This window comes from the organism of the source record quoted next, unplaced genomic scaffold (assembly GCF_019419815.1).
Source record: "Pyrus x bretschneideri cultivar Hongxiangsu unplaced genomic scaffold, Pyrus_bretschneideri_v1 Contig4, whole genome shotgun sequence".
Lineage (NCBI taxonomy): Eukaryota > Viridiplantae > Streptophyta > Magnoliopsida > Rosales > Rosaceae > Pyrus > Pyrus x bretschneideri.
Genome location: NW_025999723.1, coordinates 13265547 through 13279575, shown reverse-complemented (window position 1 = coordinate 13279575; position 14029 = coordinate 13265547). Strand labels below are relative to the sequence as shown.

General features: G+C 33.3%; 1 protein-coding gene and 1 long non-coding RNA gene across 6 annotated transcripts; one reads left to right on the top strand and one right to left on the bottom strand.

The window, feature by feature from the left end:
* Positions 1–3029: 3029 nt before the first annotated feature.
* LOC125468829 lies at positions 3030–3554 on the bottom strand. The gene has a single exon (XM_048565289.1). It carries the CDS (start codon positions 3552–3554, stop codon positions 3030–3032), a length of 525 nt encoding a protein of 174 aa, XP_048421246.1.
* A 5748-nt stretch (positions 3555–9302) lies between these two features.
* On the top strand, positions 9303–13202 carry LOC125468758. Of its 5 annotated transcripts, none has more exons than XR_007251176.1 (9): positions 9303–9674; positions 9832–10081; positions 10661–10782; positions 10888–10997; positions 11191–11289; positions 11373–11984; positions 12105–12274; positions 12743–12814; positions 12993–13202. It is a non-coding gene; the product is annotated as an uncharacterized LOC125468758 (long non-coding RNA). The 5 variants fall into 5 exon arrangements; XR_007251174.1 differs by having other exon boundaries at positions 10888–11004; positions 12105–12280; XR_007251173.1 differs by having other exon boundaries at positions 9304–9674; positions 10888–11004.
* The last annotated feature ends 827 nt before the right edge of the window (positions 13203–14029 follow it).

The following is a 14029-nucleotide window of genomic DNA, read 5'->3' as shown; positions in this document are numbered from 1 at the left end:
CTACCCATTTCTTGTGATTCAAATTAGTTCGAATCCGCTGTCCCGAAGATCCTCTGCCCACTCTCTGCCAGCACTGTGGTTGTGACAAGTGTCCCACAACTTAACTTCAACTTGACTCTATTAGATACTTTCCCGCTATGAGAGCAAATTGAGTATTGAGAAAGTTGTGAATACCTTTTAGTACGTGTTGTAGAGAAAAGAAGTAGTATGGTATGTTTCAAGGACGTATATTTCTAGCGTCATTTCTTAAAATTTTACCTAGGATATCACCAATTTGTGAAGTGAAATACACCATCGATCCACTTTCTCATAATACACCAATTTTTATTGTATCTTTTGAACAACTCCTACATCCTTAAGAGAACTTAGTTACAAAAGCTTATTGATTAGGAACTTACTGAACCAAACACTTTATCTAGGGAACCTCAAACCTAACCATGAAGGCGAAAGACTGAACCTTAGGATTGTACCTAGATTTTTGCAACTCAATCGGGTGATGATTAAAAACCGTTAACTTATACTTCGAATTGGTGGTCTACCCGACCAACCTTTTGAGTCCAAGTTTTCTTCCATAGACTGACGAATTTGTAGTAGTCCTACCGAGGACCTTCTCACCTATTTCAACCACGAGATCAATTCTTTAAACGATGGCAGTAATCTTTATACCAAGTTCTTCAAATGTTAACCTTGTTCAGATCAAGTACTTTTCTTGGGGGACGTGATCTCAATAGACAATATTCTTTTCTTTTCTCCAAAAGGTTGTAGCAAAAAAAAGTTGAAATCCTCACAAAGTGTTATGAAATACGAGATATCCTTGGTTTCTTCGATTTCTATTGAGGATTTATTAGTGATTCTTCAATTATTGCATTTTCCTCACATGTCGACCGAGGAAAGTTAGTTAAATCGAAGATGTTGAATGTGAATAAAGTTTTTGACAACCGAAATGTTGTCTCACTTCACCTTTGTCTTACATATTTCAATGACTTTGATCATTTTGAAATCTATTGTGTTGTTTCTCTGGATGTTTTGGTTGAATGGTGATCTAGCATGACGGAGTGTCGATCAATTTCCAATGGTCAGAACCGTACGAAATGAACAATCTTATTCATGTTCATTTGAAAATCGGATGACATTTCTCTGTGAAGAAATGTGTCAAAATCTTTACCAACCTCAAAAACTTCTCAAATACATCTTCATGTGAAATGAGTTTAATTCTTGACAACGACAATGAAAGAACTAAACCAACATCTATGATTGCACTATCATGTATTACTCGTAAGTGCAAACGTAAAAACTATTTAACGCAACAAAAGACATATCTACTCTTAAACACCTTCAGTATATCATATCTTATTTCAGCTAGAAGACACGAGTATTGATAGATTTTATTTACAAATTAGTAAGAAATTTCTTGAGCTTGGGTGTCATCTTGGAGAAAATTTTTCTTGTGCCTGTAACACAAGTGGTACACCACGTGTTATTATGTAAGTAGTAGGATTTTTTTTTTTTATGTTATTAATTTTTTAACACAAGAATCTCACCACTTGTATAGAGACACATGGTATATCACCCTGTGTTCCAGGCACATTGAGGCTACTTTGTCTAAAGTATACAATAAGGTATACAATGGAAAGTCTAAACATATTAGCTTGAGACATGAATATGTTAAACAATTAATAAATGATGGAGTTATTAATATTATTTATGTTAAATCAAGTAATAACTTGGCGGATTCGTTAACAAAAGCACTTTCAAGAGCTTTGGTAGTTAGTACATCTAGTGGAATGGGGGTAAAACCCTTTATTAAAAATTAGCCACCAATAATGGTAACCCGATTTATAACATCACTAGTTTAAGAGTTTAATAGGTAATAACAAGTTATTGATAAGATGGATTATTATTAAGTTTATGTAGTTTATGAATTATCGATTGTATTAAGTTTATGTGGTTTATGAATTGTCGTTTGTATTAAGTTTATGTACTTTATTAATTTTCGTGCGTATTAAATTTATGGCTTATTAATTATTGTTTCTAATAATCAAGTTGCCTTCAATAATTATTGTACTTATTATTACACACTTTGATGTACAATAGATACCTTTAATAATTCAAACGGCATTCAATAATTTTGACAATGTACTAGACAAAAGATTTTGCACAAGAAGACACTTCAATTTATTACTAGAAAATACCAACATAGTACACTTAAAATTATTACATAAAATAACAACATAGCACACTTAAATTTAACACAACAACACATTAATGCACCAACATCATCAACGTTCACCTTCTCGGTGCCATATATGCTCAACCAAATCCTTGCGGAGTGTGTCATGATCTTAAGGAGCTTGAATTCTATTTAAACATCTCATATACTCACTCAATGTGACTCTATCCTGTCGGGTCTCATATGTGGTTGCAGCAAGATATTCAACATCTTTTGTCATAGCTCTCGCATGTGTTGGTTGGTCATCATCCACATCTTCGTCTGAATCTTCTTCAATTTCGATGTACTCAATTTCCACAATCATGTTGTGCAAAATTATGCATGTCATCATGATTGAATGGAGGTCTTCAATATGCCAAAGTTGTGCAGGCCCTCTAACAATTGCCCATCGAGCTTGTAGGATCTCGAACGCTCTCCCCACATCATTCATATAAGACTCTTGCCTCTGTGAAAATAATTTCTTCTTTGCACTATCGGGATAAGAAAAACTTTTGACAAAGGTAGACCAACTAGGATAAATACCATCAGTTAGGTAGTAACTTAGCTCATACCTATTACCATTTACCTTGTACCGAAATTCTGGTGCTTATCCATTGACAACATCATCGAATAGAGGAGAAGACCAAAGAACGTTGATATCATTGTTTAATCCAGGAGCGCCGAAGAATGCATGCCAAATCCATGTGTCGTAAGACGTCACAGCCTTGAGCACGATGGTTGGCCCGTTATGACTGCTTTTAAATTGGCCAGCCCATGCAGTAAGACAATTCTTCTACTCCCAATGCATACAATCGAGACTTCATATCATGCTAGCGAAGCCTTTTTTGTCTGCCTTGCATATAAGCCTCTTCAAGTCTTCACGATTTGGCTTGTGAAGATATGTGGTTCCATATATGGCTTCAATTGCCTTATAGAAGCGCTTCACATTCTCAATAGCAGTAGTTTCTGCAAGTCGGCAATACTCATCAGTTGAGTTTGCAAAGCACCCATTAGCTAGCATCCAAAATGCAAATGTGAGCTTCTGATGAGGTGATATAGTTTGTAGGTCTACGACATTTATCTTCCTTGGAAAGTAGTGGTCATAATTTACAACTGTGTTTAAGATGCTTTCAAAAAGATCTCTCCTCATCTGAAACCGCATTCGAAAATCATGAGTAGGAAATCTCGGACACTTGATGAAATAATCTTTTATCATTTGGTCACAACACTCTTCTCTATCACGCTGCACAAATGAACATCCCATGACAGAACCACGATAGTTAGATTTTGCATGGTGCTCATATTGCATAAGCGAGTTTGCAAATTCAGCTTCTGCACTGATCATTTATGCATCCTCAATGTCAAGGCTTGCTTGGTATTGTGCTATCTGCATTGCCCTGCTACGCCTTCTTCTATCACCCATTGATGAGATATTGAGGATTTTTTGGAAAGAAAAACAGTTTGAAGGTTGAAAGATTGGTGAATATAGAGGATGATTGAAGGTAGGCCTGGCAATTCCTGACACGACCCGATAACCCGAAACGAAATTAACAGGTATTCGGGTCGACACGATAACGAATCGGGTCGTTATCGGGTAACCCGATAAGCACCTGTTAAGATAACGGGTTGATTCGGGTATACACGTGGGTAACACGATACACGATAAGCAGAATATTATTTTTATAATTTTATAACCCTAAAAAAATACTGTAATAATTATATACATTAATTTAACAATTTTATACCCCTAAAAACTATAATAAATATATATATTAAATTAACTATAAAGTCTATAATAATTATATATACTATAATAATTATACCCCCAAAATATTAACTATCTATAATAATTATATAATTATATATATATATTAAATTTTGAATTAAATTTTATAAAAACTATAATAATTATTAATTAATATGCATGATGCATCCATTGATTTGATTCTATTCCATTCCTGCCGCCCTTTTTGAAGAAAAATAGAGGGAAAATGAAAATGATAAGAAAAGTTGAAAATGAAACAAAAAAGTGAGGGAATTAGAGAAAGATGTTGGATGGAAAAGTGAAAATTATAAGAAAAGTTGAAAAGGAAACAAAAAAGAGAGGGAAAAATGAAAATTAATAGAAGTGGTGAGAATTTTCTTTTTTTTTTTTTTTAAATTATTAACTTTTTATCACACATATGACATATCTCACTATTTTTATAATGATACATGTGATATACTACTCCGTGTACTAGTCAATTATACGTACAAAATAAATAGATTTAAATCTACTTAATAAATATATATATATATATGTGTGTGTATATATATATATATGTACACCATTGGAACTTGATGGGATACGAATTCTTTGAAACTAATTTGAATGATCCCAACAGTCAAACTTGTTTGTATATGTTTTGAGATCACATCAACAAAAAATCGCAAAAAACAAACATTCAAAAATCAAGTAACGTGACAAAACTTTTCGACGCTTATAAACGAAAAATCACGATTTAACGGTTATTTTAACTCCGATTTTGATGATTTTTTATAACTACACTCCTTGACCCTATATGAATACAATGAATGAATTTGATCTTCAATTTAAAATATTTACACAAGTGGATACTACAAAATCTTATGTTATACTTGATGAAAGTATAAATAAACTCTAAGTGTTAGTTAATCTATTGTTTTTATGGGATACGAATTCTCTTAAACTAATTTCAACGATCCCAACCATCAAACTTGTTTATATATGCTTTGAGATCACATCAGCAAAAAATCACAAAAAAAAAACATTCAGAGATCAAGTAACGGGACAAAGCTTTTCGACGGTTATAAACGAAAAATCACGATCTAACGGTTATTTTAACTCCGATTTTGATGATTTTTTTACATGTACACTCCTTGACCCTATATGAATACAATGAATGAATTCGATCTTCAATTTAAAATATTTACACAAGTGGATACCACAAAATCTTATGTTATACTTAATGAAAGTATAAATAAATTTTTAAGTGTTAGTCAATCTATCGCTTTGTTGGAATACGAATTCTCCAAAACTAATTTCAACGATCCAAACCGTCAAACTTGTTTGTATATGCTTGGAGATCACATTAACAAAAAATCACAAAAAACAAACATTCAGAGATCAAGTAACGGGACAAAGCTTTTCGACGGTTATAAACAAAAAATTACGATTTAACTGTTATTTTAACTCCGATTTTGATGAATTTTTACAGGTACATTCCTTGACCCTATATGAATACAATGAATGAATTCGATCTTCAATTTAAAATATTTACACAAGTGGATACCACAAAATCTATTGTTCTACTTAATGAAAGTATAAATAAACTCTAAGTGTTAGTCAATCTATCGTTTTGTTGGGATATGAATTCTCCAAAACTAATTTCAACGATCCAAACCGTCAAACTTGTTTGTATATGCTTAGAGATCACATCAACAAAAAATCACACAAAACAAACATTCAAAGATCAAGTAACGGGACAAAGCTTTTCGACGGTTATAAACAGAAAATCACGATTTAACGGTTATTTTAACTCCGATTTTGATGATTTTTTACAGGTACATTCCTTGACCCTATATGAATACAATGAATGAATTCGATCTTCAATTTAAAATATTTACACAAGTGGATACCACAAAATCTTATGTTATACTTAATGAAAGTATAAATAAAGTCTAAGTGTTAGTCAATCTATCGTTTTGATGGAATATGAATTCTCTAAAACTAATTTCAACGATCCAAACCGTCAAACTTGTTTGTATATGCTTGGAGATCACAACAGCAAAAAATCACAAAAAACAAACATTCAGAGATCAAGTAACGGGACAAAGCTTTTCGACGGTTATAAACAAAAAATCACGATTTAACGGTTATTTTAACTCCGATTTTGATGATTTTTTACAGGTACACTCCTTGACCTTATATGAATACAATGAATAAATTCGATCTTCAATTTAAAATATTTACACAAGTGGATACTATAAAATCTTATGTTATACTTAATGAAAGTATAAATAAACTCTTAAGTGTTAGTCAATCTATCGTTTTGATGGGATACGAATTCTCCAAAACTAATTTCAACGATCCAAACCGTCAAACTTGTTTGTATATGCTTGGAGATCACATCAACAAAAAATCACAAAAAACAAACATTTAGAGATCAAGTAACGGGACAAAACTTTTCGACGGTTATAAACGAAAAATCACGATTTAACGGTTATTTTAACTCCGATTTTGATGATTTTTTACAGGTACACTCCTTGACCCTATACGAATACAATGAATGAATTCGATCTTCAATTTAAAATATTTATACAAGTGGATACCACAAAATCTTATGTTATACTTAATGAAAGTATGAATAAACTCTAAGTGTTAGTCAATCTATCGTTTTGTTGGGATACGAATTCTCCAAAACTAATTTCAACGATCCAAACCGTCAAACTTGTTTGTATATGCTTGGAGATCACATTAACAAAAAATCACAAAAAACAAACATTCAGAGATCAAGTAACGGGACAAAGCTTTTCGACGGTTATAAACAAAAAATCACGATTTAACGGTTATTTTAACTCTGATTTTGATGATTTTTTACAGCTACACTCCTTGACCCTATATGAATACAATGAATGAATTTGATCTTCAATTTAAAATATTTATACAAGTGGATACCACAAAATCTTATGTTATACTTAATGAAAGTATAAATAAACTCTAAGTGTTAGTCAATCTATCGTTTTGTTGGGATACGAATTCTCCAAAACTAATTTCAACAATCCAAACCGTCAAACTTATTTGTATATGCTTGGAGATCACATTAACAAAAAATCACAAAAAACAAACATTCAGAGATCAAGTAACGAGACAAAATTTTTCGACGGTTATAAACGAAAAATCACGATTTAACGGTTATTTTAACTCTGATTTTGATGATTTTTTACAGGTACACTCCTTGACCCTATATGAATACAATGAATGAATTCGATCTTCAATTTAAAATATTTACACAAGTGGATACCACAAAATCTTATGTTGTACTTAATGAAAGTATAAATAAACTCTAAGTGTTAGTTAATCTATCGTTTTGTTGGGATACGAATTCTCCAAAACTAATTTCAACGATCCAAACCGTCAAACTTGTTTGTATATGCTTGGAGATCACATCAACAAAAAATCACAAAAAACAAACATTCAAAGATCAAGTAACGGGACAAAGCTTTTCGACGGTTATAAACGAAAAATCACGATTTAACAGTTATTTTAACTCCGATTTTGATGATTTTTTACAGGTACACTCCTTGACCCTATATGAATACAATGAATGAATTCGATCTTCAATTTAAAATATTTAAACAAGTGGATATCACAAAATCTTATGTTGTACTTAATGAAAGTATAAATAAACTCTAAGTGTTAGTCAATCTATCATTTTGTTGGGATACGAATTCTCCAAAAATAATTTCAACGATCCAAACCGTCAAACTTGTTTGTGTATGCTTGGAGATCACATCAACAAAAAATCACAAAAAACAAACATTCAGAGATCAAGGAATGGAACAAAGCTTTTCGACGGTTATATACGAAAAATCACGATTTAACGGTTATTTTAATATATTTTTATATGGTATAGTATTATTATTTTATTTCTTTTCATAATTATTTTGGTAAACTTCTCATAATTTGAATGATTTTTAATGTTTGGTTTTTCTATACTTAGTTTATGTGGATGAGAGTTCTGACGTGGAAAACCTTACTGAAAACATCTTCAACATAACTCTTCAAGGCAATAGATAAAGTCAAAGTTTCAATACAATTTCATGATGATCGATGTAAATTGAAGATTTTGTAGATAGAGGTGTAAACTTTTGAGAAAGACTTACAATCTTGAAAACAAAAACTCTTTCATTTTGCATATCCTTGCACATTTAATATTTGTAATAGATTAGTAGTGTATGTATTATTTTTTTATTAGGCTCTTATTTTCGAATGAAGATATAGTACTTAAACGACAAATGTTTTAATGTTTTGAAGTAATATTTATGTGGCAATGTGTGATATGTGCAAATTTAAAAAAAATATATTTTTTTCTTAACGGGTCATAACGGGTCGGGTCACTTTACCCGTTGGGTAAAGTGACCCGACCTGTTAAGGACCCGTTAAGATAACGGGTGTGACACGACACGACCCGTTAAGATAACAGGTGTTACACGAAAACGACAGACACGACCCGTTTGCCAGGCCTAATTGAAGGTTAAAAGATTGTGTGATCAACTGATATTCAACCTGTGTTTATATAGAGGATGATTGAAGGTTTAGGGTTTCATGTGTGTAGGTTTATGTTTCTTGCGTTTCATGTGTTTTGTATGTATTTTGTATGTGTTTCGTGTGTGTCATGTGTTTTACATGTGTTCTATGTGTGCTTTATCTCAATCATGTGTTTTGTATGTATTTTGTATGTGTTTCGTGTGTGTCATGTGTTTCACAATTGTTATGTGTGTGCTTTATCTCTATCATGTGTTTTGTATGTCCTTCACATGTGTTTTGTATGTGCTTTACATGTGTTCTGTGTGTTTTATGTATTTTGTGTTTATACAGCTCTATTATGATTTTCATATTCTTCCATAGTGTTTTATGAGTTTCATGTATCGATTTAGTGATTTTTCAATATTTATTGGAATTTAAATATTTTTGGATTAAAATGTTCATAAAAGTAATTTACGATAGTCTACATATTTTTTTTAAAAAAGTAAATTTAAGAAAAAAAAATTAGCCTAAGTTCATTCTTTAATAATTTGGAGCTAAAATTTTAGGTCAGAAGGGTTAAAGCAGAAAAACTGTTTCTGCGCTAAAAGCTAAATTTTTGGGCTAAAAATTTTGGCTTTTAGCCTAAGGGTTAGAGATGGTCTAATAGGATACTATCTAACCCTAGAGAATATTCCAAGATATTCTTAGATATATTAGAATTTATACAATTACATCCTTAATCTAATAGAACTGCAACAAATGAGTCATTTTTTACAATTTTCCTATAATAATTTAGCTTACACAAAAAAATAAAAAAATAAATCAAACATGGTAATAATAATTTAGTTTGAATCCGCATACCTCCTACACCTTTTAAATTTAAAAAAGAGAGAAGATTTGAACTCCAAATCGTGAACACACGATAAAAAAAGTGTGGTCATTTCCCCTCCCTCCTTTTACATTTTCTTCCCGCGCAGTTGGCTTCATTTTTCAAAATTGGCTCCATATTCCCGAGAAAATTCATGACACAACTAAATCCCAAATCCTAAACCCTAGAATAGAGACCAGAGAGATGCGCGATGCAGATTCCACCAACTTCACCAAAACAATCGGCTCAATCTGTTACGAAGACCTCAAGCCCGTTTCTGAGGACCTCCAATCCATCTCCATCTGCGGCCATGTCTTCCACGAGCTCTGGTCTCTCTCTCCACTCTTCTCTCTCTCTCTCTCTCTCTCTCTCTCTCTCTATGTGCGTGTGTATATATATATATATGTATTCAATTTGTTTAATTTCGTTGTGCTCACGATTGGAAATTGATGCTTAATACGGCGACGTTTTGGATGTGAAACTTAGTCTGCAACAGTGGTTCGAGTACTCTGCAAGGGCGAAGAAGTACACTTGCCCGGTGTGCAAGCAGAAGGATGCCGGCCGGCTTTATTTTCAGTCGGTGGGGGACGCGGCGGATGCGACTCTGAGGCCGATTAGCAAATGAGAAGATCCCCAGGTGCTGCGTCTAGAGGTGAAAAGGTTGGAGGTGGCAGAGCTGGGGATTCGTTCGGCTTTCGGGCTTCAGGCGAGGGAGCTTAAGGAGCTTAAAGAGGAGGTATGGGATTATCTTTATGCTTTGTTGGGTGTGTAAGAAATTGAGGGAGAACAAAGGAAAGGAATTTAGATTAGGACTTTGGTTAATTGGTGTTATAATACTTGGTTACACATTTTAGGGTTAGTTTTGTTTTTCGTTTTTTACTTTTGAGTATTGGATTGAAGCACAATGATTATAGTATCAATTAGAGAGTTGAAATTGAATATTTGTTTGATGATGGTAACTTGGTACTATTCTTTGATTTGATTAATGGAGGAATTTAAAACAATGAAACCGTGATACCGAATAGTTTGTTTCATCCTTGTCGGAAGACGATAATGTCGGAAAAGTTAGACCAGGAAGAAGGTTTTATATTTTAGTTTTGCAATTCTCCACTATTGAAAGACAAAGAAACCATTCATATGGGCTGTGACATCAATTTTTTTAAATGGAATAGAAGATTATGAAGTTTATATTTAATTTCTTTGCTCAAAGGTCAGGATGCTACTATTAAAACTCTGGATTTTCGGTATTTATTTTCTGCAAGATTATAGCAGATTGTTTCTTGATGTGGTTCTCATGAGGAAAGTTTTCTGTCAGCTTTGTCAATGTACGGAGGTGGCACAGAAAGAAGTTGTGTTTTAAAATGAAGCATTGAAACAACAAGCATACATGTAGCTGCAGCTTAAGATGAAAACCGCTGTAGTTTCCAAGTGCTCATTGTAATTTTGTTAATCAGAATGTTTGTACATAAGACTTACTCAACCCTACACATGCTTTGCCACTTGAGCCAACGCCTAAAATGGTTACGTGGGTTGCAATTATAGGGTATCGGATCTAGATCTGGATGAAGATGGGGTTTCAAAGCTTTCGACTCTTGGTAATGGAGCCAACACCAAAGACACGATAGATATTATACGAAAGTCCTCGGAGATGAGTAAGAGGTTAGCCATATAAATATTATCCTGTAATTTACTTAATTCTTATGGATGGAGCAGAATGTTTGAGATTTCCTTGAGTGTTTCCATCTGAAGTAAAATTAAACAGCAGTCACCTTTCATTTCATCCTTGTATGCTTTTTTCTGTCTCATATTTTAATTTGCATTCTTTGATGTTCATGCTCCTAATAGGAATTACAAAGACTTAATAAACAAATACAATGGTCTTGCACGAGAAGCTCGTGAGAGCAAAAAACTGGAGCAGGAGGCTAAAAGATTAAAAAACTGAAGGTAAGTTTGTGATGGAATGAGCTTAATTGAATCTCAATTAATGAGTGAAACCTAATTTAGTGATTTTTTTTGTCTATTATCAGATAAAGGGTACAAGAACTGGAGACAGTTGTCAAAGTAAAAGATAATGAAGTTTTGAGGGCTTTAAAAGTTTCAAAGACAACTTGGGGTGAAGGAATTATGCAGAATGGTGGATTATGTAACACTAATTCAGTGTCTGTCAACAGTTCACCAGAAGTTCAAAGAAAACATCCTTATGCTTCCATCCGTAACTTGGATAGGACTGAAAGCGAAAATGATCTACTGTGTCATAGGAAAACAGAAAACTCAAACTTCACTGACCATCTGGATCGAAGTTGTACTAAAATGGTACAAGCACCATTGCTCATGATAAAGTAAGAGATGCCTACTCTTTAATAGATAAAGATGCTCCAAAACTTTCCACAGCTAAGCGTGGACTTTCAAATCCCTAATTGAAAGAATAAATCTATGAGGATGTTGTTAACTAGAAGTGCACTCGATTGAGGTCAGATGCAGTTTCTGATACTAGGAAAGAAACTCCCACTTGTAACGATACTGCCAGAACTCCTGCTACTGACATTGCTGATGTTGTTATTCTTGATGATGTTGAACAAGATTACCCATGTTTAACATTAGAAAGGAGCCTCATATCCCACAACCGCTTCCCGGACCAGGTAAACTTTTGAAGCAATTTTTTGAGTTACTGTGCAAGATATCATGAATGAGTACATTTTCCTGAAGATTTATGTGATGAGAATGTAATTTTGTTTTTGTTATTCCAATTCAAAATACAGGGGATGTTTGATTTTCTGGGGACTTGCTTGGGTTTGATGGAACAAACAGGTATTTAGGTAAATGGTGCAAGTGGGGTCTGAATCAAAGTTCTGGTAATTTGATTGTTGCAGGAGCTGATGGAAGAGGTGGTAGAATCAAAGTTCTGAGATCACTGAATCAATCTACAGTGGTGAGTGTAAGTGCTTGTTTTCATTCAATATTTGTCTAAAAACTTAGATTGCTTGGTTCCACGATTTGTAATTTTGCAAGGGAATCTGTAATTCATAGTCGGAAGGGTTAGAATAAGAAGAAAGTTTGAAACTTGAGTGTGAGTACATCAAAGAGCAGTTGGCGGCGTGAAAGTTACTTTCTTTGCTGAGGGAAGGGTTGCAGGGGTGGTAGAAATGTCAAAACTTTGGATAATTCAGTGATTCATTTTGTGCTAAATTATAACCACAAAAGTTATTCTTACCATCTATTTATAACATCATTTGTACCATCTTTGTAATAGAGATGGAACCTGCATGCGTTTGCGGACCCTACCTCTACTAGACAGATGGTCTAGTGATGGTACAAATAGATGGTAAGTGTAGCACTACTCAATTATAATAGCTTGATTTCTGTTTACATGGTTTTTACGATGCAAGTCTTGTTCCAGCTTTGTCAATCCAAGATTCCAAGGTGCAGGCAAGTATACAAGTTGCAACAGCAACTTCAAGTGAAATATGAGGTAGGTACACTATTAGCTGTCTTCTTTCAATATACTTTTAAATAATGCTCATTTTTATAACAAGAAAAAGAAGCTGATCAAGTTTCGCAAATTTTTCATAGGAATTTGATAAACTGTTCAATCTCCCAGTTACATGTTTCCTTTTCTGCGCCTAACATGGTTATGTGTTGCAATCCAGGGTATTCGATTTAGATCTGGATAAAGAGGAGGTCCCATATCTTGCTACTTTTGGTGATGGGGCCAACAACAAGGACACAATAGAAGTTCTAAGCGTTTCCTTGGCGACGTTTAATTGGTCAGCCATCTAAATCTTATTTTGAACTATAGTTAATTTAATGGAAGGAGAAAACTGTTTGACATTGGCTATATGTAGTGTTTCTATCTCAAATCTAAGCATCGTCTCTTCATTTCGATTATATATTTTTGTCAGGAAAGTGGTACTGAAATCGGATAAATTCAACAATTTTAACATTTCTTTTATATGAATTAGATGACTGCTAGTTGTGGGCGTCTTTGAAGGGGATTATGGTTCGGAAATGTATCTACACATCATTTTTCACCATTTGTATGCCTATCTTTTTTTAATCTTTGAATTGAACAAACAGAAAAAAGTTAAGAACTAGACACATACAACACCACGTAGAGAATAAATTAGTATTAAGCTTACTATCTACGAGATTCGAACTTAAATTTTTTCATTATTAATAAAAAAATACTATTAAATCGTAGTACTAGGTGACTAGTCTTGTTAACTATTGAATGCGATAAAATATAAATTATATTTCCTTATAGGCTAGGATTAAAAGTTTGGGACTTGAGTCCCCAACTCAAGACCTTGAATATGAAACCCCATATTTATGACCTTAAACTCGAAACAAACAATGAAATTTCTCCAATGCACATTAAAAATGTACATATTTAAGTTACACATTTAAACAAGAATCGGTAGATGTCGTTCGGACAAATAATCTAATTGCTCTTGTACATATATATAACTTAATTCTACATTTTGATGTGCATTGGAGAAAGTCCCCCTTAAAATTTAGCTCTATGTTTGACAGCGGCGAAGCCACCCACAAAGCTAAGGTGGCTGTAGCCTAGGGAGGTTTTCTATAAGGGTAGTGCTATTCATGCGCTCATTTTTACTTCTCACACACTACTCTTAATTTTCGGTTGTCGGATAGAATAAATTGAAGATAATCAACGACAAAAAAT

Coding starts and splice junctions, on each gene's coding strand:
- LOC125468829 (XM_048565289.1), bottom strand. CDS start 3,554: ATGATCAGTGCAGAAGCTGAATTTGCAAACTCGCTTATGCAATATGAG.